Source organism: Theropithecus gelada, unplaced genomic scaffold (genome assembly GCF_003255815.1).
Source record: "Theropithecus gelada isolate Dixy unplaced genomic scaffold, Tgel_1.0 HiC_scaffold_15883, whole genome shotgun sequence".
NCBI classification, from domain to species: Eukaryota; Metazoa; Chordata; class Mammalia; order Primates; family Cercopithecidae; genus Theropithecus; species Theropithecus gelada.
The window spans coordinates 2096970-2119931 of record NW_020257640.1 but is presented as its reverse complement, the minus strand read 5'-3'; the positions used below and the strand labels follow the sequence as shown (position 1 = coordinate 2119931).

At 52.0% G+C, this 22962-nt stretch overlaps 1 protein-coding gene across 1 annotated transcript in view; it reads left to right on the top strand.

Annotated features, from left to right (window-relative positions):
* The window catches only part of LOC112617135 (zinc finger protein GLI2), a 258170-nt gene that overhangs the window by 174595 nt on the left and 60613 nt on the right, over positions 1 to 22962 (top strand). The window contains exon 3 of the mRNA XM_025373869.1: positions 17097 to 17202. Within this exon, the coding sequence (XP_025229654.1) occupies positions 17097 to 17202 (106 nt within the window). The remainder of the gene's footprint in view (positions 1 to 17096; positions 17203 to 22962) is intronic.

Below are 22962 nucleotides of genomic sequence, written 5' to 3'. Positions count from 1 at the left end.
GGCTTATGTCCATCCCACAACTTATAATGCTAACAAGCAGTTTGGGGCCTCCTAGTGGTCAGCAGGCCTGAGGCAGGAGTGACAGCAGGGCCCTCAGCCACCTGGTCCCTTGGCACGGTCTGTCAGGGCTTCTTGTCTAATCAAGGGATGGGTTTTAATTTATGCAAATGGGGGAGGGATGGTGGCAGAGAGTCACAGACATCCATCACCCCATTTCCTAGCACCAGTCATTCATCAGTGGGGCCTTAAAGATAATACACTTTTTGTTTCAGGCAATTACTTAATCTTGACAAACTCCTGTGTTAAGCAGGGCTATTAGCGGGGTCCATCATTAATCAGCGCAAAACCAAGTGGGTGCTTTTTCTGAACTGCAATCACTCTTGGGGACCCGGGGTGGGCCCTTTGCCATCCTCACCGCGCTAATTACACAAGCAGCATGCTAACAACCAGCATCCCACACGTGCTGCAGGGGCGCCAAGCCACGGGCAGGAGAGGGGCCCATTTTTAACGCCAGTCAGAATGTTTTCGGAGCCAGGCAGAATGATCCATGGGGGTTATTAGCAGCCACCAGGAACACAGCTGGGGAAACAGATAACTCCCCTCCCCTGGGTCCCTCCTGGACTTGCCTCTGACTTCGCTGGGTACCTGGGCAGCACTGAGATGCCACTGCATGGCAGACCCATTCTGTTTTAAGTGGTTACATTTCCTTTTGGAAAGACCACGAATGAAGTGGAAATACCAAGGCTGGCCTTGTGTTTCCTGGAGTTTGTTGGCGCTCCACCTCCTTACCAGGGCCTGGGTCACAGAGTGCTGCTCCCTCCTCCATCACACACCTGTGACCCTTATTACACCATCGCCTGGCCCAGGCTGCCCTGAGGGGTAGTGGGCACCCAGGAGAACGGGGAATGAGTTGGGCAAAGACTGGGACCTGGTCCTCCCCGTGGCCTCATTTCTTCTTCCTGGTCCAAGAAGAGTTCACACTGGCCTACCCCACCCCACCCATGTCTGGAATTTTGGAGAAATGGGTGTGAGGTCTGGCTGTGACATGGATTAGCCATTTGACTGACCCAGGGCAAGTTACTGAACTCTGCTGTGCCTCAGTTTCCTCATCTCTAAAGTGGAGATAATAGTAACAATACCTTTCAATGGCTATGAGGATGAAATGAGTTACCAAATGCGACATGCTCAGGAAGGCTCCAGTGTGAAGGAAGCCCTGTGCATTGGCTGTCACAACCACTTCGGTTTCCAGTCTCCAAGGAAGGGCCAGTGTGTGGCTGACTCCTGGGAACAGCAGTCTGTCTCCTGCTGTGGCCCTGAGCAGCATGGCTTTCTCTCCTCAGTCCTAAATTAATTTAGACTGACCGTTGGTAGCTACTGGCCACCCTTGTTATCCTCAGGTTCTGTTTTCCAGTAGTGGGAGGATTCACTCATTCATGTATTCATTCATTCATTCACTGTGCACATACTCCTCACCTCCTCCATGCCATGCACTGGGCTGGTCGTTGACTCAGAGGAAATGCTGTGGAGGGAGTATCGTCTGCCTGCAGTGGAGGGGTGTAGCAGAAGAAAGGTCCAGGAAGCTTCCTAGGGGCAGGCTAGTGTGGACTGGGGTTGCTGAGGGCAGGCTGAGTTGGCATGATGAGGATGAGGGGGTGTGGTGGGGAGGGGCTTCCTAGGCAGGGTGGAGGCAGGTTGCAGCCTAGGAGGCGTGGGGTCTGCAAGGCTGTCATTTGACCCTGGCGCTGGGAGAGTCTGTGGGGCAGGATCAGGAGGGTCCTGAGTGCCAGGCTGGGGCTTTTGACTCCATTCTGCTGGCAATGGCAGGACCTGGGGACCACCTGTCAGTCACTCGGACCCTCCTTCCGGTCCCCCTACTGGGCTGTGACTGGACCCATGAAGCAGGGCCTTTGCCCACAAACACCTCGGACGAGAGTGCACAGGCCAGGCTGCTGTTGGGTTTGTGGAAGGGGCAGCTCTGGTTTCTCCGGCCCCGAAACACATTATATTTGGGAGTTTTCCCCTAGATTTTAAACCCTGTTTATTTAGAAGGAAGTAGACTCCGTCTGCTTTTAATTCACATGCTTAGCTCATCAAAATATTGTTTTGCAAGAGGTTTTTTTTGATGTCAGGAAGGCTTTGGCATGTTTTCCTCCTCCCTTTCTTCTACAGTCTTATTCTAGGAAACGAGATTCTGGGCACCGCTCAGGGCTGGAGGGTTGGGTCATGAGACCACATATTCTGTGTCTCGGTTTCTGAACCAACAAAATAGGGGAGCAGGCTCTTCCCACGGATTTGTGGACTGGCCTCCAGTCCTGCTGGTGGACACCGCATCCCAGTAGAGAGAAATACTGTTTCCATGCGCCTCAGTGGTTGTTGGTGGGGAGTGTGGGGAGGGTGGTGGGAATGGCATGTGCTCCAACCATCATTCAGTTAACTGGGTCCAGAATCACATGGGCAGGGAGCCAGGCATCCAAAAGTGTAACATGGCTTACCCGGTGTTTCTCCACAGCCCTGCCGCACTGCTTCTCATGACCCCAACATGGGCTTTGCTTTCTGGGGACCCTCTTATTTGTCGGAAGGTCTTGGGAGTCCACACACCCGAGACTCCCGTGTTTGGGAACACTCCAAGCTTATCAAGAACGCAGCAGGCAGCAATCCAGGGCAGAACAAGGGAGGTGCTGTCGACCAGCTCTGTGCGGAGAGGTCAAGGGTGTGGAAGGGTGGGGACAGAGGCACAGGCTGACTTACTTCCCTGGGCGGGGCACCGGCCTCACCCACAGAATTGCAAGTAACCCTCCTACGATCCTGGGAACGCTTGCAAGTTAAATGAATGGAAGGGAGGGAGGAAAGGAGGGAAGAAAAATAACTGTTTTTTCATCAGTAAATGTAAGCGACCAAATAGAAGTTTGTAGGAAGTTAAGATTCAGAAGTGAGGAAGGACTGAAGTTTGGGGAGAATTCTCATCCCCGTATTTTGTGTATCGATGGAACTTTACTAAGCTAGACTAGAATTCCGAAGCAGTGGAAAGTCAATAATGATAACGAGTTAGGCCTGAGCTGTTCAGTAGGGTAGCCGCGAGCTGCGTGTGGCTGAGTGCTCGCAATGTGACTATCGTAGCTGAGATGTGCTGTGGGTGCAAGATGGGCACCAGGTTTTGAAGACGTAGTAGGAATACAATCATATAACACATCTCATTAATAATTTTATACTGGTTCCATGTTGAAGGGATAGTATTTTTGATGTACTGGTTCAATTAAATTGTATTATTAAAATAATCACCCGTTTCTTTTTAGGTTTTTAAAAATGTGGCTCCTAGAAAATTTACAATAACATATGTGGCCCACATTGTATTTCCATTGGCCAGGGCTGCATTGGATGAGTGGATACCTAGGGAAGATTCTGGTCCAAGGCAGAGAGAGTTTTAAAGGATCCCTTTGAGTAACAATTATTGGGACTGATAAGAGGCTCCCAGGAAGTGGCGCTTACGGGACCTGCTTGGATGAAGGAATGAAGAGCATTTTGTCATTTGCCTGTTGATTGCAGGAAGACAGTAAGTCCAGCCCCAGTGCTCATTTGCTTGTCCAGGTGGCTGACTCTGCTGCCCGGTTTTAAAGGTCATTGTTTGTCTGTGGCAGGCCCTGCCTCAGAATGCAGCCTGGAATAAAGAGGTGCCTTGGCTAAGCCTGGGAAACCATCACCAGGGTCTGGTGGAGACCAAATTTGGTGGCCTCACTGTCATCTTGAGAGCTATGGCAGAGTGCAAAGCAGGGGCTTGGTGGTCTCGGCAGGACGCAAGGCAGGGCCTGTAAGCCAGATCAGGAAGCCTCTTGTTGGGCTCTGCAGGGAAGGGGCTGGACGCTCATTAAGTACACAGAATGGCAGGTGACCCCTTCAGGATCCGTGGGGACCAGACAGAAGAGTGGCATGGTCATCCTCCTGAAAGGGCTAAATGCCCTATGACAAGTGGGCTTCTTAGATGGGGACCAGTCAGTATTGTCACTGCCAGCCAAGAAGGTCCCTGCCAGCTGACTTGGTCACCAGTGTGTGTGGACAAGTGAGTCTGTCAAGGGACAGCAAGATTTTAGGGGAAAGCCTGAATCCATCCCAGGCCACCTGGTCCAGCCCTGGCCTGTGACAGGTGGAAGGAGCACTAGGGCCTGGGCACTGTCTCCTCCAGGCTCCTGGGCTGGATTCCTGCTTTCTGCATTGGATTCTGCAAGGTACCAGGTCCCTGGGAGCCACGGTCCTCTGGGCTTCAAATCTATTGCATTTTGCAGTGGGGAGGCTGCACACTACTTTTTTAAAGAAACATTCTGTGTCCAAGACAGAGTTTTCAACCTTAATCAAGCTTGACCAACCCTATTGTTTCCTCCAGCCCTAAAATTCTCTAATCTGGGACTCCACGTGTCTACCTAGACAGGCGGGCAGTCCATCCCATTCCCTGTGATGGTGGGGATCTCCCAAGTGTCCTTCTGGAGCTCACCCCAGTCTCTCACCCCTTGCTAAAGGGGTAGGAGCCCAGCAGAGGGGTCTGTAGGGATGGCCACACCGGCACCCTTCGGGGCCCTACTGCGTGCCTGGCCCTGCACAAGCTCTTCTCCACTTCATTCTCCCATTGACATGGGTCCTGTCCCTACCCTATCCTCATTTTACAGATGAGGACACCGAGGCACAGGCAGGTTCAGTGAGTCAGCAGTCGAGCCAGACTTGGCTGTGGCACTGGCGGCAGTCTCAGCTCTGTCCCCCGGGATACTGTGCCGCCTCTTATGGCCTGTCTCCTGGCCACCTCAGGGCCACTGTTACGGGGAACAGATCCGATGACTGCCTGGCTCCCAAGCATTGAGACCCACATGGCACGGGGCCAGCCTCTCCTGTGGCATTGGCTGGAGCACACTCCTCACCCTGGAATGTGCAGGTCCCTCTGTGTCCCTGCCTGCCCTCACCAGGAGATCAGTCTCAGGACTCTGTGCCTGGCATGGAGTGGCTGTGCGGGCCCCAGCCCAGCGCACTCTCTCTTTCAGCAGCTAATTTGTCAAGTAACACCTCGGCCTGGGGTGGGCAGTGTGCGTGGGCGGACCCAGCAGAGGCCACGGGTCCTGCTAGGCTGTGCCTGCAGGGCAGACCTGATTGCGTGAGTGGCCTGGGCCTCAGCCAGCCGGACACCAGCCAGCTCGTGGTGTTGGAATTTCCTGTCTGATTTTAATTCCTGCTCCAACTGTTTTCCCCCAAGTAAGACAGAAGCACTTTTTAGTTGCACGCTGTGGAGTGGCCATTCAGGAGATTATTCTTATTGAATGCTTCCTGTGGGGTGGTGGCTGGGCATCAGGAGGGCCTCTGGAAGTCTCCTGTCCTGTGGCTTATTATTGAAAATCATGGTGCCATTTGCATAAGGCCGTGCAGAAGGAGGCTTTCCATGATTCGTGCTCTTTTGGCGCTTTCTGCCTCTGATGCTTCGGCGAGTGACTTTGTCCTCATTTGCGAACACCTGGTCATCTGGGCTCACGTGGCTGAAGAGCGGGTCTTTGAAAGTGTCAGGATCTCAGAACAGACCAAGGCTCCCTAGCAAAGGGAGAAGGTTCCTGGCAGCCTCTCCCAGCCCTGGTGTGCACTTTCATTCATGTACCATCGAAAAGCACAGACCCCTGGATGCCTTCCAAACGTGCATTCCCAGAGACACCCAGATCCCTTGCACCTGCTGCTCAGAAGCCCTGGTAAATGGTCCCCAGGATTCACATGTCACCCCCACTCCTGCCTCTCTGATCTTCTGTGTCGAGTTTCTCCAGCTAGTACGATGCCTCGTAGGAGCACGGACATGAGAAATGATTGCCCCTTCCTTACTGAGCAACTGGGAACTACAGAGCCACAGCAAGTGTGGAAATGCCAAAGGGCCTGTGAGTCTCCCGGGCTGGTCCCTGGAGCAGCAGCATCCGCATCACTGGGAACCTGTTAGACATGCCCAGGCTCCCTGAGGCAGGAACTCCGGGGACAGGGCCCAGCAACAGCCTGAGAAGCCCCGATATCAGGGCTTAGTGGGCGCTTCATCATGTTCCCCTTATTACGTGTATTATATCATGTGTTCCTCTCGAGGACACCAGCAAGAGGTGTTCCTAATCCTGTATGTATAGGAGAGACCACGTGCTTTGCACCGGGGCTTACTCTTCACTGGGTTCAGTGTCAGGGCACAGCTGGGCATCCTGGGCTCACTGTCCGCACTGCCCTGAGCCTGAAGAGCCTGCCATCCTCCCGCTTCCTTCTGGCTCTGCCAGATCTGGCCTCTTCTAGGGAGCCTTTCTGGCTGCTTCAGACCTCATGGAAATATTTTCTTGACTTCGAGGCCACTTGGGCAGTTTGTGCTGCGTGGGCCTCGCTGAATCCCACAGGGTCAGGCTCTCCAGCTGTGGCAGTGGCTTACACAGCAGTGCCCCAGGGCACTCCCTGTGGGCGGGAATTGTGCCTCTTGTTCTCTGTGGCCTGCAGAGCACATGAGCAGCGTCCTCTTACATTGAGCGAGTAGGGGAAGCCTTGACTTGCAGCAGGGTGTGTGGTTGTGACTTCCAGCTGTGGATGGAGAACTCTGCTGTGGGTGGTGAGCAGCTCCGCCGTGGATTCCAGAGACAGCTGCGGAGCCGGGCTTGGTGGGGCCCAAAGCCTGTGTATGTCAAGGCCATATTAATGGGGTGATGTGTCTGAACTACATCGTATCCCTAGATCAGAACTGGATGACTAAAGGAGGGAGCATCCAGCCTTTTCTTTGAAGCTGGTATCGTTATTTCTGGTATCTTCTGGGAAGCCTTTAGGTTCGACTTCCCTGGGGTTTGGGCCTGGGATCTCCGCAGGAATAGGCGAGAGCAGTCTTGCTCCATGGGATTTGTGACAAGCCCAGAATACATGGCCAGAAGAGACCTTCGCCATGCAAACAGCAAGCTGACATCCAGCATCATCGGGTGGGGTGGGGCGCTGGCCTTCTGGGGTTCATCACCAGAATGATGGTGCCGATCGCCATCCTTACCCATGAGATTAACGTTTTTCATTTCATAAGGTGTCTTCACATTCCTGTTTCATATAGGATTAAATGGTTTAATTGACCAAATTGTACATTATGTGTGGAATGGAAAGTAGCAATCACTCTCACTTTCTTTCTCTCTGTTGAGAATGGAGAGTCATTGACGACAGTGTAGCCAGTGGTGCATCTGTTCTTGTTTGACAACTCAGACCTGACCCAGGGCCCCGAGATGGCACCTGTGTGCATTCAGCCCCCACTCTGTTCTCCTGAGCCTGTGCAGACGCTTCATGGCACAGCCCAGAAGCAGCGTGAAGATGCAGTGCCCTGCCCAGCTTTGCCCTTCTTGCAGTTTTGTCCAGGCCATCCATGCGCCCCCTTTCCTGGAGGGGAGTAGTACTGGGTTTGGTGTAAAATAATTGAATTGTAGAGGGGATCCCATCTTCTGCACTGCTGCCTTGCAGCACACAGGAGGAGCCTTCATGAGATGTCACAGCCTGGGACCTGGTTACATCCCTTCTGCCTTGGGCTTCTGCTGCTGAATTTCCCAAGAGGGAAGTTATTGCTACAGCCATGGGATATGTGGCTGAATGCGGACAAGAAGAGTGGGAACCCTCCTTTTAAACAGAATTCACAACAGTGTTCACCTGAACTCCCCGACCACTTTGCAAGTTCCCCCGCCCTGCTTGTTTTCTCCGGGCAGCATGGACACAGACAGTAGGGAAAGAATGGTGGGAAACACGGGATCTTGGAGTAGCCTAAGCCTCCCAGGGACTGGTCATCTGGGAATAGGGATGGGCAGCCAGCAGGGATTAATTTGTAGAAGAGCTTTCCTGCAAAGCCATGGCTTCCATCAGTTCCTGCATCCTCACTCTCTCAAGCAGTGAGTTTGCAGAGTGCACTTCTGTGCATGGAGAACTCTGCCCTGGGTGGTGAGCAGCTCCACCGTGGATTCCAGAGACAGCTGCAGAGCCGGGCTGGGTGGAGCCCAAAGCCTGTGTATGTCAAGGCCATATTAGTGGGGCGATGTGTCTGAACTACATCGTATCCCTAGATCAGACCTGGATGGCTGAAGGAGGGAGCATCGGTGGATGCCATATATGAGTTTCTGTCTGATACATCTCAGTGTCCCTTATCCTGGGAATGGAGGAAAAGTTCCCTTCATTACCATAGCACTGGGACCCTTGTCACATCTGCTCAGAGATGGGGAAGGGCATTATCACTTATTAGGTTTCTACTCTATGGACACCATAAATTTTCTTTTTCTTTTTTTTTTTTTTTTGATACGGAACCTCTGTCTCCCAGGCTGGAGTGCATTGGTGCAATCTTAACTCACTGAAACCTCCACCTCCCAGGTTCAAGTTAGTCTCCTGCCTCAGCCTCTCCAGTAGCTGGGATTACAGCAGTGCACCGCCACACCTGGCTAATTTTTGTGTTTTTAGTAGAGATGGGATTTCGCCATGTTGGCCAGGATGGTCTCAAACTCCTGACCTCAGGTGATCCACCCACCCCGGCGTCCCAAAGCGTTGGGATTACATTCGTGAGCCACTGCGCCCGGCCCACCATGAATATTCTTCGCATCAGTTGGGTTGATGTCATTCCTGTTTTACAGATGATGAAACTGAAACTTGGAACGCTTGTTACTTGCTAGCGAATGACAGAGCTGTGGTTCACACTCAGGTCTGTCTGGATTCATGGGTTAGGTGCATTCTGTTGCTATCTCAAGCTCCTTAGACAAGAGGGATAGGTGATGTCCTGTAGGACTGTCCTTTGGCTGATGTGTGATGCTGGAGCAAGCTGGACTTCACTCTGACTATAAAGGTTACGTTGACTTCCAGCCTGCCCCTCTACTGCTTTTTTCTTTCCTCTACACTAGCACCTTCTTTTGCCAAAGATATTGGTGTATTTTGTGCCAACGTCCTTCCATTAGGAGAAAAGCAACCAGTAAGCCATCTACACTTCAGTGTGAATTCATTCCCATGACTCCCAAGTTCTGTTTGCTTCTAAGAAAATAACACTGTGCTGGATATTACTTAATATGCAAGGAATTCTAAGTTAAAGGAACATGATAAATTAGTCATTAACTGGAGAATCCCAAAGTCCCCCATAGTGAGAACAGAATTGGATGTCAAAAAGTCCTTCCGCAGTCATCCCAGAGCCACGTGAGGTAAGAATGCCTCCCCTTCAGCTGATTGGAGTCCTCACGTAAGAGTGCCCGATGCAGAGCAGGCACCCCAAGAGTGCTTTGTGTGCGAGTGCTGGCCAGGGTCCCGCACAGATCAAAGGCCTCCTGGACTGAACGCTGTGAAGGTGTGTGTGGGCATCCCGGAGGCCACCTGAGTGTGGCAGGTGGACAGGGCATGGGGACCTGTGGTCCTGACACAGGCCCGCCCAGTGGGTGCAGCATAGCTGCTCCAAAGGAGTCTCTCTCCACGTGGCTCCAGCACTGTCCCCTGGGATTCACACCCGCAGCGTGGGAGCCAATCCCTGGAACCCTCCACGGCAACACTCAGCATCACAGGCTTCCCCATCCTGGCCACAGTCAAGGGGCTGAGGGCCCTGGCATTCGGAGGCAAAGGCCTCATGCGCCCTTCCTTGATTTCTGGTCACGGATGCAGCTACCGCACTGGCCTTCTACATGGTGACCCTGGAGTGTGGGCCAACTGCCCAAGAAGGATGGGGATCCAGGCCCCAGCCGTGCATTGCCTTCCTTCCCAGGCCTACAGGCTACACTGAGATGTGTTTGTGCTACCTCGTCGTAATGCAGACCTGTATCGTGCAAGGTTGGGCCTCACCTTCCCTCCATCAGTGCCAGGGCAACTCGGTTTCTCTCTGAAACTCGTTTCATCTCTAGTCCAGGCCGGTCTGGTGCACAGCGGCCACATGCTTCCAAGCTAATTCCCTCCCGCAGTCTTGATGGAAGAGACCGTGGTAACTGGAGACGGTGCTAATCTCTATCACCGGACAGCCCAGAGGGCCGGGGCATCCCCAGCACAGCCAGTGTCTCCTGGGAGGTGGCTGCTTTCACCTCCCTGGACTCTCTGCCATGGAACAGCCCCTCGGGCCTCTCCGGGAGCCCAGCCACGGGGCAGTGCCTCTGCGCTGTGGCAACACATGACTTCATCCGAGGAGAATTCCTCCGGCTGCTGACGGAGGCCGCCCGGTCATGTTTCCATGACCCAGTTTTCCCGATTCTTTGTCTGAACTCTGCAGACCCTTACCTCCTTCTCTCCCCCAAGAATCCACAGGATCATTTATAATGGGGCATTAACTTGAGCCAGGCTTTCCGGGGAAGGGCTGTCCTTGCCCCATCACTGCCCTCCTCACTGACACAGGACACTGCCCACACCAATGTCCCCTCACCCTGGGACCGCCAGCAAGAAGCATTTGGTGTTGAAACTGCAGCATAGAAAAATTCCAGGATTTTAAAGAAAAAGCCGTCACTCCGCCACCCTCAGCTTCTCAGGCTGTTGGGCTTTCTGTGTAGGATCAAAAACAAATGTCCATTTTTTTTTTCCCAGAGTGGAGTGGTGATCCATTGAAAATTTCCATCTTAGAGTTTCTTCCTCAGAAACTTAAAAAGAGAGTCATTTCTTTGAAATGGCATATGGGATGTGTATGTTTCGGGGGGGATGGTGTGTCTGTCCCTCTGCCGGAAGGACATGATTAATTTTGGATTTCTTCTTTTACTTGAAAAAAAAAAAAAAAAACCCATAAAAGCCAACAATGAAAGCCGTGTGTGCAAGGGCCTGGCTCAGGATGTCACTCAAGGCAACGCCTGTTCTTCCCACGCATCTTCATGCTCCTCGTGGGCTTCTGCAGCCTCTAGATGCGGCGGTTTCTTGCCAGAGTTGGAAAGCAGAATTTTTCTCTCCTCAGCCTGTCCAGGGGGCTCTGAGCAGAGCATTCACTTCTGAATGTTTCCATCGGGGCCTGTGGGATAATCCGTGCTGGTCCGAAAGAGACCACTAATGAGTCAGGATCAACCTTTATCCCTCAGGTTACTTGGGATGAAAAGTTGGTCTGTAGAGACTGTGTGTGCACGTGTGTGCCTGTGTGTGTAGGGAGGTGTTGGAGTGCCGTCCTACTACAACTGCGCTCAGGGGACTAGGGCTGGGGCTTGGTGTGTCAAGTGGGTTAGAAGGGCCGCTGGGTCATTCATTATACATACAGAGCCACAAAGATGAGCCAACACCTGCACCCAGAGCCCTGGTCTGGGCCCGCTCAGGGAGTTCCTCCTGAAGCCTTGGAGTGTCACTGGCTGGAATAAGCGAGGCCCTTTGCCTGGGAAGTGGGTAACCGTTTACAGATAGCGGGAATCTGCCCGTAGGAACTCCTCTAATCCCTGTTGTACAGGGAGTGTGAGACCCAGAGAAGGGACATAATTTCCCCAAAGTCCCATGGCCATCTAGTGGCAGGGCCAGTCTGGGATTCCTGGCGGATGGGCACTGCTGTCCCACAGCACTGAACCCTCCTTGTACGACAGTTTGAAAAGTTTTATCAGAGCAGGTGACTGCCTGCTCAGGACCTCCCAGGAGCTTCCCAGATTGCTCAGAAAAAAAAAAATCGCAAGGTTCTTCCCACAGCCTGGCCGGTACGATAGGACCTTCTCTCCTGCCTTTCCACTTCCATCCATCCTTCTGTGAGTGCAGATTGCCTTCTTGCTGAAATCACTGAGTTCTCCGGCCACCTGGCCTTTGAATTTGCTATTCCCTCTGCCCCAAGCTCCTTCTCCAAAGAGGCTGACTTACCTCCGCGCCTCATCCATGTTTCCTCTGTTCCCTCTACCTGGTGGATTTCCTCCTTAGCTTCATCCTCCTGTGACACTATGTTATAAATATATTTGCTGACCTGTCCACCACCTGTCTCCTCCCACTGGGCCGTGGTGTGGGCTGCCTTGTCACAATACTGTTCCCAGGGCCTAGAACAGTGCCTGCTGCATAGCAAGTACTTGATACAAGGTAGAGGCATGCATGCATAAATAAATGAGAGAATGAATATTTCTAGATGACAGCTATTCATACTTCACAACTGCTGATGTGAATAGATGCGGTTTTCTCTCTGAGGGTGAGCAGAGGGGTCTGGGCAGGTCCCTGATCTTACTCCTTGCACCTTCTCCGACTAGCTGACCTTATGCATCCCTGTCCATCCTGGGGCAAACGCCGCGCTACTGTATTGGGATAGCAGTGCCGGAGGCCCTACTCGCTGAAGGCCTGCTGCATGCTGGGTGCTGGGCTGGGCTGTGTGGGGAAAAGACTATGAGACCACCAGTCACTTACCGCCCGATGGATCATTGCTCATATGGAAGTAGAGTCACACCACCCTGAGCCTTGATGTTCTTTCCTGAAAAATGGGAATAAGAGCAAGGTTAATGGTAAAACTAAAGGTGCTGTCAGCAAAGCCCCATGAGGCAGTAGACTTTGCTGGAGACGAGGCCCCGCAACATCAACCCTGGTGGGCACATTGCCACTCTGCCCTGGCCAACCTCACACATCACCGCCAGGACAGGAGGACCCACTAACACATGTCCCCAGGCCCCTCCTGGGGATTCCAGGGGTGAGAGAGGGGTGCACGGTGCAGCCTGCACATTCCACAGGTGACCCAGCTCCTGGAGAGCAGCAGAGCTGGTAGGAGGTGCCGCCTGCAGCCCTGCCTGCCTGGAGAAAGAGAAAGCGCTTCCCCTGTAACCTCCACAGCCTCCACCCCGGGAGCTGCCAGAAAACAGGGCAGCCCCCACTGTAACAGGACTCTGTGGGACCCTCCCCAGGCCTCTTTCTGGAAGCCTTAGGCCCCTCCTCCAACACACACAACATGCACATACACACAGCAATACACACATACACATACAGCACACACACACACACATACACACATATACACAGCAACATACACACACACACCACATGCACATACACACAGCAATACACACATACACATACAGCACACACACAGCAACACACACATACAACAGCACACCTACATACAACAGCACACACATACACACAGCAACATACACATACAACACACATACATACACAGCAACACATATGTACACATGCAACACACACATACACACACAGCTTCACACACATACCACACACAGCATATGCACATATGGCAACACACATGTATATATACACAGCAACATGCACGTACACACAGCAACACATACAACATACACACATACAGCATACACATGCATATATACACAGCAACACACATACACATGTAACATCCATGCACATGCACACAGCAACACACACACAGCACACATATGCACACATACACAGCAATGCATACATACACATACTACACATAAAATCCACATACAACAACACACACATCACATGCACATACACAGCAACACACATACACATACACACAGCAATACACATACACACAAAGACACAAAGACACATACTACAACAGAGACACACCACACACTACATACATACACACAACTGCATGTACTCACACATGCATGCACAGCACACACATATACATACACCACGCACGCTACACTTAGACACATACCACACACATATGCAAACACACCCCACACACGTACTTACACACACACACACACACACTCACACACACCCCACAGCTTGGTCTTGTGGGGCAGAGGGGCAGCCTCAGTGGTACCTCTACTTCATGTTTGCCTGGTAAACCCCTGGAGCTCACAATGTTCCATAGACTTTATAGACCTGGGTGAAATTGCCTGAATCCTGAATCCTGAGCAGAGCATGTCAGCTTATAGCTGGCAGTAGGGTGGGGTGGTCTGTTCTCTGATGGCATTAGGAGATACCTCTGCTCAGCCTCTGTACGAGCAAGACCATAAATGGTAGGCACACCAGGATGCTGGGGGATGGCCTGTGTGAAGACCAAGGAATCCTGGGCTGAATGCAGCTTCCTGGGGTCACTGGGAAAACCCAGGAGCTGGCATTTGCCAAGTGCTGAGAACAGAGCTGTGGACTGTGTGTGCATTTGTTAACTAAAGTACATAGCAAGGTAGGGACGTGGCGGGGCGATGGGGGCCTGGGATCACCCTGGTGCTTGGGAGCTGCCTGTGAGTGTCATTTAGGCTGGGTGGAGGGAAAAGCCATTCAGAGCCTTGGATTCTCCCCCTGGCACTGTCGTTTTTCAGTCCTGCGACTTTGGGCAGGGCCATGAATCATTCTTGGCTTCCATGTCCTCATCGCTTTAATGGGCGTAGTGACACTAGTTGCATCAGGGGGCTTCTGGATGTGCAAGGAAACATTTAGAAATACACACCACACACACACACACACACACACACACATTTTTATTTTGTTAGCAAAATACTGGAATCTGGTCTGCCCTGCCATGTTTTTAAGGCCCTTTTCTATACATTTGGGAAAGCGGTCACTGTTTCCCTGCTGGCTCCCTGGGGATCCAGTGGTCTCTTTGTCTGTGAGTAAGCAGTGCTTGGCCCCCCACCCTCCCTAGGGTTTGCACCCAGTATAAGCCACTTGTCCTGTGCCTCACATAAGTAAATTCATAGTTTGATGATGGACTTTGGAGGCTCCAAACATGAGTGCCACTTGTCCTCCTCAGCAGTGACACTTGTTGAGTGCGTCCTATCTGCACAGGCTCTGGGCGAAGCACCTCCTCTGTGTGGGTTTTTTACATCTTCACAGCAGCCATTGTAGGTAGTTACTGTTATCCATTTTCAGATGAACAAATGGAGACTCAGAGAGGCAAAGAAACTTGCAAAAGTCATGCAGCAGGTGAGCGAGCTCTGACCCTCAGGGTCCCCAGCCTCCAGAGCACCTAGTGGTCCTGTCACAGCGGCCTTAGTCACAGCCATGTGCCCAGCTCACCTGTGTGCAGCCAGGGCCTCAGAGAAAAGGTGGTCCTCCCAGCACTCGGGGGCTCTGGAAGTGATAGCTGGGCCAGAGGCTGGGACCACATGCCTGCGACCAACTCTTCTTTGAGTCTGAGTTGGGCAAACTGATTGAATCAGGGTGAGAAGATTTGCTTTTGTTTTTCCTGGTCCCCATGGAAAGTGCCAGTATTGTGAAATTATGAAGATGGAGTTGAACATGTAAAAATTAAAGTTAAAATTTCAGGAGAAAAATGTCTTCCCGTTAAGAATCCATTGTGTTCAACCCAAGCATCCATTGACAGATGGGTGGACAAAAAAATGTGGTCTATCCAGTACAATAGATTATTATTCAGCCTTAAAAAGGAAGGAGATTCTGGCACAGGCTGTAACATGGATGAACCTTGAGGACATTATGTGAAGTGAAATAAGCCAGTCCCAAAAGGACAAATACTGTATGATCCTTCTTGCACGACATAGCTCGCATGGGAAATTCATAGAGGCAGGAGGAAGAATGGTGGATGCACAGGGACTCGGGGAGAGGAATGGGAGTTAGTGTTTCGTGGGTGCAGAGTTTCAGTTGTGGAGATGGATGGTGGTGATTATTGCACAACAATGTGAAGGTGCTTAATGCCACTCAACAGTGCGTGTAAAAAAATGGTTTAAATGGGCCGGGAGTGGTGGCTCATGCCTTGTAATCCCAGCACTTTGGGAGGCCAAGGTGGGCAGATCACGAGCTGAGGAGATCGAGACCATCCTGACTAACACGGTGAAACCCCGTCTCTACTAAAAAAAATACACACAAGAAAGTTAGCTGGGCATGGTGGCGGGCGCCTGTAGTCCCATCTACTCGGGAGGCTGAGGCAGGAGAATGGTGTGAACCCGGGAGGCGGAGCTGGCAGTGAGCCGAGATCACGCCACCGCACTCTGCCTGGGAGACAGCGAAACTCCGTCTCAAAAAAAAGAAAAGAAAAGGTTTAAATGGTAAATTTTAGATGTCTTTACTACAAGGAAAAAAAAAATGGAATTCATAGTATTTATGGTGTTGTACCAGAATCTGTTTGCACAGAAACAGTTAGTAGCATTATTTTTCTGCAGTTTTTGTTTGTTTGTTTCTTTTTTGTTTTTTTGTTTTTTTGTTTTTTTTTGAGATGAAGTTTCGCTCTTTGCCTGTAATCCCAGCACTTTGGCCGGCCGAGGCATATGGATCACCTGAGGTCAGGAGTTTGAGACCAACCTGGCCAACATGATGAAACCCCGTCTCTCCTAAAACTTTGTCTGCATTTCTTAGCCTAGCAGTCAGCTGACCTGTACATACCTATCACAAACCCATCCACATTTCTTTAAAATATTAGAAATCCAAACTTTACCCTGCTTCCCACTGGCCTGTGGCCTTCAGATTGAAGGAGAGTCGACTAAGAAATCCCCACCTTTTCCCAGTATAACTACTTTGTTAAAATCTGTATTTTCCTAAAGCCTATAATTATGTTTGCCTCCAGGGTACCCAGGAATTTTTTTTTAATAAACAAAGAGCATCCTACAATTATCATGATGATTTGTTGAGGGCAGGCCAAGTTCAGACAGGAGGCTGACTCAGCTCTGGAAACTGACACACACGTGCTGGTGTTTTCGATCCTGGGGGCACCCGACAGCGTTTAGGGGTCAAGAATTAATATTAAGAGCTGGAGAACTAACAGATCCACATAGATGTCCGCTTTATACTGCCAGCAAAACGGGACAGAAGCTGGGTGGGATTTGGCCTTCGTGAGGCTGGCGGCACCATCTGTGGGCCCTGCCTTCACAAATGACTCTAGGTAAATACCTCCAGCCTGTGTGCACTGCAACATCCGGATGCCGTAACCTGGTGCTGCTGGAGCCACACGCAGCCGGGGCCGGCATGGGCAGAAGCCGGCGGAGTTGGAGCCTGTCGCTCTGTCAGCCCTGATTTGCGGGCTGAGCCCAGTTTCGTGGCCCTGCCTGTAATCTCCCCGAGTTCAAAGAGTGCTTAGCTGCTTGTCTTTGTCAAGAGCGCAGTTGGGGATCTTTTATGTGGAAGATGTAGGATTCTCGGGCGGACTTTGATTATTTATTCATCCCCCTTCGTGGGTGTGTGATCGCGCAGGCACCACGGAGCCCCTTGTCCTGGCTGCTCTTGCTATGAAATTCATTGAGCTTTAAAGCCCTTTGAAAGTAGCTTTTTGAGGGAGGGGAAAAGTTTTTGAAGTCTTGTTTCTTTCTCCCCCTCTGCAGTGCCGCAGCATCTCTTGCCACCCTTCCATGCGCCCCTACCGATTGACATGCGACACCAGGAAGGACGGTACCATTACGAGCCTCATTCTGTCCACGGTGTGCATGGGTAAGTCCTGCCCTCTGCCTGCTGCTCCTGGCGTGCAGTCACCTGCCATGGCTGAGGCCACAGCCTCAGCCACATCTCCTGCCTCTGTCTTTCTTTTGGGGGTTCCTGATCTACGTTGTCCTGAGCGGGCGATCACCTTTGCCATCATGGCCTGGGACCCTGTGTGAGCGTGTGGGTGGGCAGCATATAAATACCAACCACCCCCAGCCCACATCACCATTTCTAAGGCTCTGGGCTTCCTTGGTGTATCTATGCATGGTTTGGAGCTCTTTCTTCATCCACGAAGTGGGAATCCTCTCTAGGTCTAAGATCCTGTATAAGTAAAGTGATCTTAGGTGTATGTTGTTCCAGCATAATAATTCAGAGCACCCTTTTTCACTTCGTCACGTCTCCCCCTTTGACTAGTAAATTGTATAGTCACCGTACTTAAAAGGACAAGCTCCAAGTGATGCTTTGGGGCCCTTCCTATTTCCTAGCTTTGAGGTCCCCAGGTAGAAGGGGTGGGGTCACCATGTGGTTTCCACCTGCCTAGCCCTGTCCCCGTCATACCCACCTGGGGCCTCTAAGCTCATTGGCTGGTATCATTTTCTTGGCCTTTAGCACTCAAAATCTTGGTCCCTGGCTATCCTTCCAGGAAATAAGGCCCCTTCTTCTCCCTACCCCCGAACTCTCCACTGCTCCCCATACCTGCCTCCAGGATAGCTCTTGCAAAGGTCAGCCAGCCCTAAGACCCCTCTCAACCCAGCATCTTCATGCCCACACCCTCCGGCCCCCTCACCTGTTCATGCCAAGCTGCTTCTGTGGTTCTGTCCCGTGTCTCTGTGCCTGGGGCTGGTTGCCTGCCCAATGTGCCTGGAACCTCCCCCTATCAGGCCACCTCCAAGCCTCAACTAAGGAGTCACCTCCTCAGGGGCACTGTGATCCTTCACACTGAGTAGGGGCTGCTGCCCTGGATCCACAGGATCATCATCCATTTTTGCACCTGCCTCCCAGCTGGCTCTGAACTCTCCTCCCACCTCTGTGTCTCAACAGCTGACATGAATAGGTGTACAACCAGTACTCGCTGAGTGGAGAGAGAGCCTCTCCCCGCCCGCCACCTGTGAAGGCACATCCTCCTGCCTCTACCATCTCCCATCCCAGTGAAGTCAGTCAACACTCGCTGGGCCCTCCCTGTGCTCACAGCATTGTGCCTGAGCAGAGTCCTGTTTCAGGACACCCACTGCCTCCCCAAGACGGAGCAAACCTGGGACTTTTCCTTTCTTTTTAAAAATTGTTTTACTTTGAAATAATGAAGGTCGTACAAAAACAGTTCCAAAAACCATAAAGGCTTTCTTGGATACACTTCATGCAGCTCCTCAAATGTTGGCATCTTACGTAACCCAAGACGGACAGAATGCGGTTAACTCACCCTCAGAGCTTATCCACATTTGCTCAGTTGCCCACTAGTGTCTTTTTTACCCAGTTCGAGACCCAGTCCTGGACCCCACGTGGTACTTGGTTGTCGAGACTCCTTCGTTATCTCCTGTCTGGGACGGTTCCTTGGTCTCTTTTGTCTTTTATGACCTTGGCAGTTTTAAAGAGTACAGGCCAGTTACTATATAAGATGTCTCTGGGTTTGGGTTTGCCTGATCGATGCTGTTTCATGATGACATTCGGATCATGCATTTTGGGAATAATACTGTAAAAGTGATATGTGTCCTTTGCAGGCGTCCTGTCAGGAGGACTGTGATCTTCAGGCTTCTCATTGCTGGAAATGTTGATCACTTGGTTATGAGGCTGTCTGCTGGCTTCTCTGCTTTAAAGTTGTCCCATTCGTAATCAAGAAGTATCTTGTGGGGTAATCCTTAGAGGATATGGAAATATCCTGTTTCTTATCATATTTCCACCCGCTCACTTACACATCCATCAATGCTTCTTGCCAGAAACAGTCATTACTAGTGTTTGCCAAATGGCAATTTTCTGTTTCTATCATTTTGTCCACATTTAGTGGTTGGAATTCTCCTGTAAGGAAAAGCTGTCCCGCCTCCCACATTTCTTTATATATTTGATTGTCTATTGTTATGCACATGGATGCATGGTTATTTATACTCTATGATTATCACTATTTATTATGTTGTTCTAGTTGTCCCAGATTTGGCCATTGGGAGTCCTTTCCAGTTGTCCTCAGTGTCCTGTTGACATGTTGGGAGCTTTTTGTTTTGTTTCAGTGCGCATACCTGGTTCTCACTTGACTAGGATCCGCCACAGCAGCCTTGTGTCTGTCTGGTGGGTGTTGGGGTGATTTCCACCCTCTGCTCACCTCCAGGGCACCTCCACCTGCAGGTGGCTGAGACCACAGCCAGAGAAGCCTCTGGAAGGTGCCTGTGTTTGGAACTAGTTGGGCCACCCAAAAATTGCTCAGTCGGTGGCGTCTGAGACTCCTGGGAGGACCCAGGGAGCTCGGTCCCTATTTGGGAGAGGGTTGCTGTTGCTGATTCTTGCTCACGAGTCATGTTTGGCTGGTTCGGTGACACGGATCCCGGGCAGAGCAGGCCTGCCTCAAAGTGCTTCCTGCGCAGGATGTTGGTCAGGAGACCCGGGCAATGCTGAGAGCTTCGTGCAAAGAGAGCCCATGCTGGACTGCTTCCCCCTGCAGGTGAATGTCCTGACTCACCTCTCCCTACACACCTGAAGTGTGTAGAGGCACCACCCGAAGTGTAGGAAGACCCCAACAGTGATGACCACCATTCCCCATCATAACTGACTTTGTGAACAAGCCCTGCTATAAACGCTTTTATGTGTTCATGCCATTTAATCTTCTCAACAACCCAAAAGAGAGTCATTTTGTGTTTTTCCATTTTACAAATGAAGGAGCCAAAGCAGCACAGAGTGGGTAGATGACTAACCCTATGGCTCACCCACTTTGGAAGTTAGAAATCAAGTTCCAGCCCCCTGAGCTCAGGCCCTCCACTGCATGCTGGCCTTTCTTGTGGGAGCATAAGTATGGACCATGGGTCCCTCAGGCGAGTCCAGCTGAGCCCTTCTTGACAGCACCTCAGCTCTTCGTTAGGGCACTGCCCCGAGTCCAGTCGCTCCTAGAACCCCTAGCCAAGCAGCAGCAGTGTCCCCTGCGAGTCTGTTGTGGGTAATGCAGATCCTCAAGCCATAGCCCAGTCCCACTGAGTCAGAGACTCGGGGGAAGGGGCCTGTGTCTATGTATGCCATGCTTTGCAGGTAATGCAGCTTCAGGCTCCGGCTTGAGAGCCCTGGCTGCAGGCAGAGCCCCCGCTGAGAAGGGGGACCCTCAGCGCTGTCCTTCCCTGTGCAGGTGGGAGTCCTCAGCCGGGAAGGGGCCTGGGTCTTCACCAGGCTTTGCCATGCTCCAGCTCTGGGTAGGGCCTGCTTCCTTCCCTGGGCAGTGAGGGTTGGGTGTGAGCAGAGCACCTGGAAAAGGGGGCCGTGGATGCTGGCATGCAGCAGGGAGGGGTGGCCCAGCCAGAGGCCTGCAGGGACAGCCTTGTCCCTCCTGGCCTACTCAGCTCTTTCACTGGTTGGATTCCTGAAGAGATTCCTAAGGCTGCTGTAACTAATTACCACAAATTTCATGGCTTAAAACAATGTAAACTTATCCTCATATCGTTCTGGAGGTCGCAAGTCTGAAATAAGTCTAATGGTGCTTAAAATCAAGGAGTTGGCAGGACTGGTTCCTTCTGGAGGCTCCAGGAGAGACTCTGGCATTTCTAGGTTCTGGAGGTTGCCTGCATTCCTTGGCTTACAGCCCCATCCTCACACACATCACCTTTTCCCCCTTGCTCTGTCCTCACCTCGCCTTCTTCCTGGTCTGTGGGAGTTTCCTCCCCTGCTTCTCTCTTCTAAGGACACCTGCCATTGCCTTTCGGGCCTATTGGGATAATCCACTTGTGGCTCCCATTTCAAGATCTTTAAAGTAGTCTCGTCTCCAAAGTCCCATTTGCCGTAGAAGGAAACACTTACAAATGCCAGGGATTAGGGTGTGGAAGTTCTTGGGGGGCGTTATTCAGGTTATTTGGGATCACTGAGCCCCAGTGTGGAGTCTGGCATCAACCAGTAGAATACAGTAAAGCATATTTATAATTTGCATGGGTCTGCAGCAGGCCAGGCATGGCCCTGGGCCCTGGTGTATTGTACTGGTGAATCTTCCTGATTGCTCTATGAGATGGGGATTAAGCTTCATCTTGCAGATGCAGACATTGAGGCTCAGAGAGGCACAGTGACTTCTATGTGACATCCCTGCAAGGTAGTTACTTCTGTGAGGGCAAGGAGATGAGGCTCTGGAGTGCAGATCTCCTCCCCAGCCAAGGAGGGGCTAGTCTGGTTAAGCCCCAGTGATGGGCAGCAGCATGGTGTTCCCAGAGCCCTCCATCCCTACCTGGTCCTGCTGGGGTGGGCTTCCAGCAGCTCCACACTATCCTCAGGACAGTTGATTCGGGTGGGGGACACAGCAAGACCCTCAGGGCTGGCCCTGGGCTCCGGCAAGCCCAAGCCCTCACCTCCTCCGCCCCAGGGCCCCGGGTGGGAACCAGGACAAAGCCTGTGAGGAAAATGGCCCCGTGGCTCTGGCTTCCGTGATGAATGTGGCTGGAGCCTGGTGGAGCATCCCGATCCATCAAGCCCGTGTTGTAGCCCGCTTCTCCCTGCCGGCACGAAATGTGTCTAATTACACAGATGTTTGCACAGCAAATGAGGTGCGGTGTCATCTCATTTCTGTGTCGGCTGAGCCTGAGCCTCTGCCTGCTGCCCTGAACTGGTGACCATTTCGTGGGTGTGCCCACCACTCAGCCCTGCACCTCCTGCTTTCCACTGTTCAAGCACGCAGACCCCCTCCCCGTCCCTCTCAGGATCCCGATAGCTTCAGGAGGGTGCACCCGGTGTGTGCAGGCTCCAGAGAGGTGTTCCCTGCACTCTCTCATTCTGCCCTGACTTCTGCCCCTCGGGAGTACCTTGGTTATCACCCAAGAGCCTGCCATCGTCAGTTCTCAGCCTGCCAGGCTACCCGCCCTGGGACCCATTGCTGAACCCCCTAGTTTGGTTAACATGAATTAACTATCCTCAGCTCTCTCATATGTAGAAGGGCCAGATCCGCTGAGACAACCCACAGAAACCAGCCAACTGAGTTATTTTGAGAAGGAAACAGGGTAATGCGAGTAAAGCATCTAGAACACTTTGGAAACATGCAATGGATATGAGCAGCAGTCATGATCATTGTTGTTATCCTCACTTACTGATTTGAGAAGGGGGCCGTGGCCTGCTGGGAGACTGGGTGGCAGAGGCTGGCCACAGCATGTCCCCGGGAGAGTGGACTGTCCAGGGGCTGCAGCGTGGAAGGTGGGCGATGGGCTGAAGGAGTGCTGTGGTGCGGCGTGGGGAGGGGATCCTTCTTTCCCCCCATTGAGGAATTTGGACTTCCTCCTTTTGGCAACCAGGAGCAGCAGGGAGTGGTCAGATTTATTTTCAGGCAACTACAGGAGCAGTTAGGGAATGGACAGGAGAAGGGCGGGAGCTGTGGTGAGAGGACCTGCTAGAGCTGCTACAGTGGCCCTGGGGAGAGGGGAGCAGGACCAGGGCTGACCACCTGGCTGTAAACAGGCAGCTGCACGTGGGGAAGGCAGGGCATGGAGGTTGGCGTGAAGATAGCCACGCAGCCCAGCCCGGCTCAGTGGTCTCCTCATAGACACCCAAGCCCACTCCTCTGCAGAGCGCCCTTCCCGGTCACTTAAGGTTCAAACTCACAGCAGACTTGCA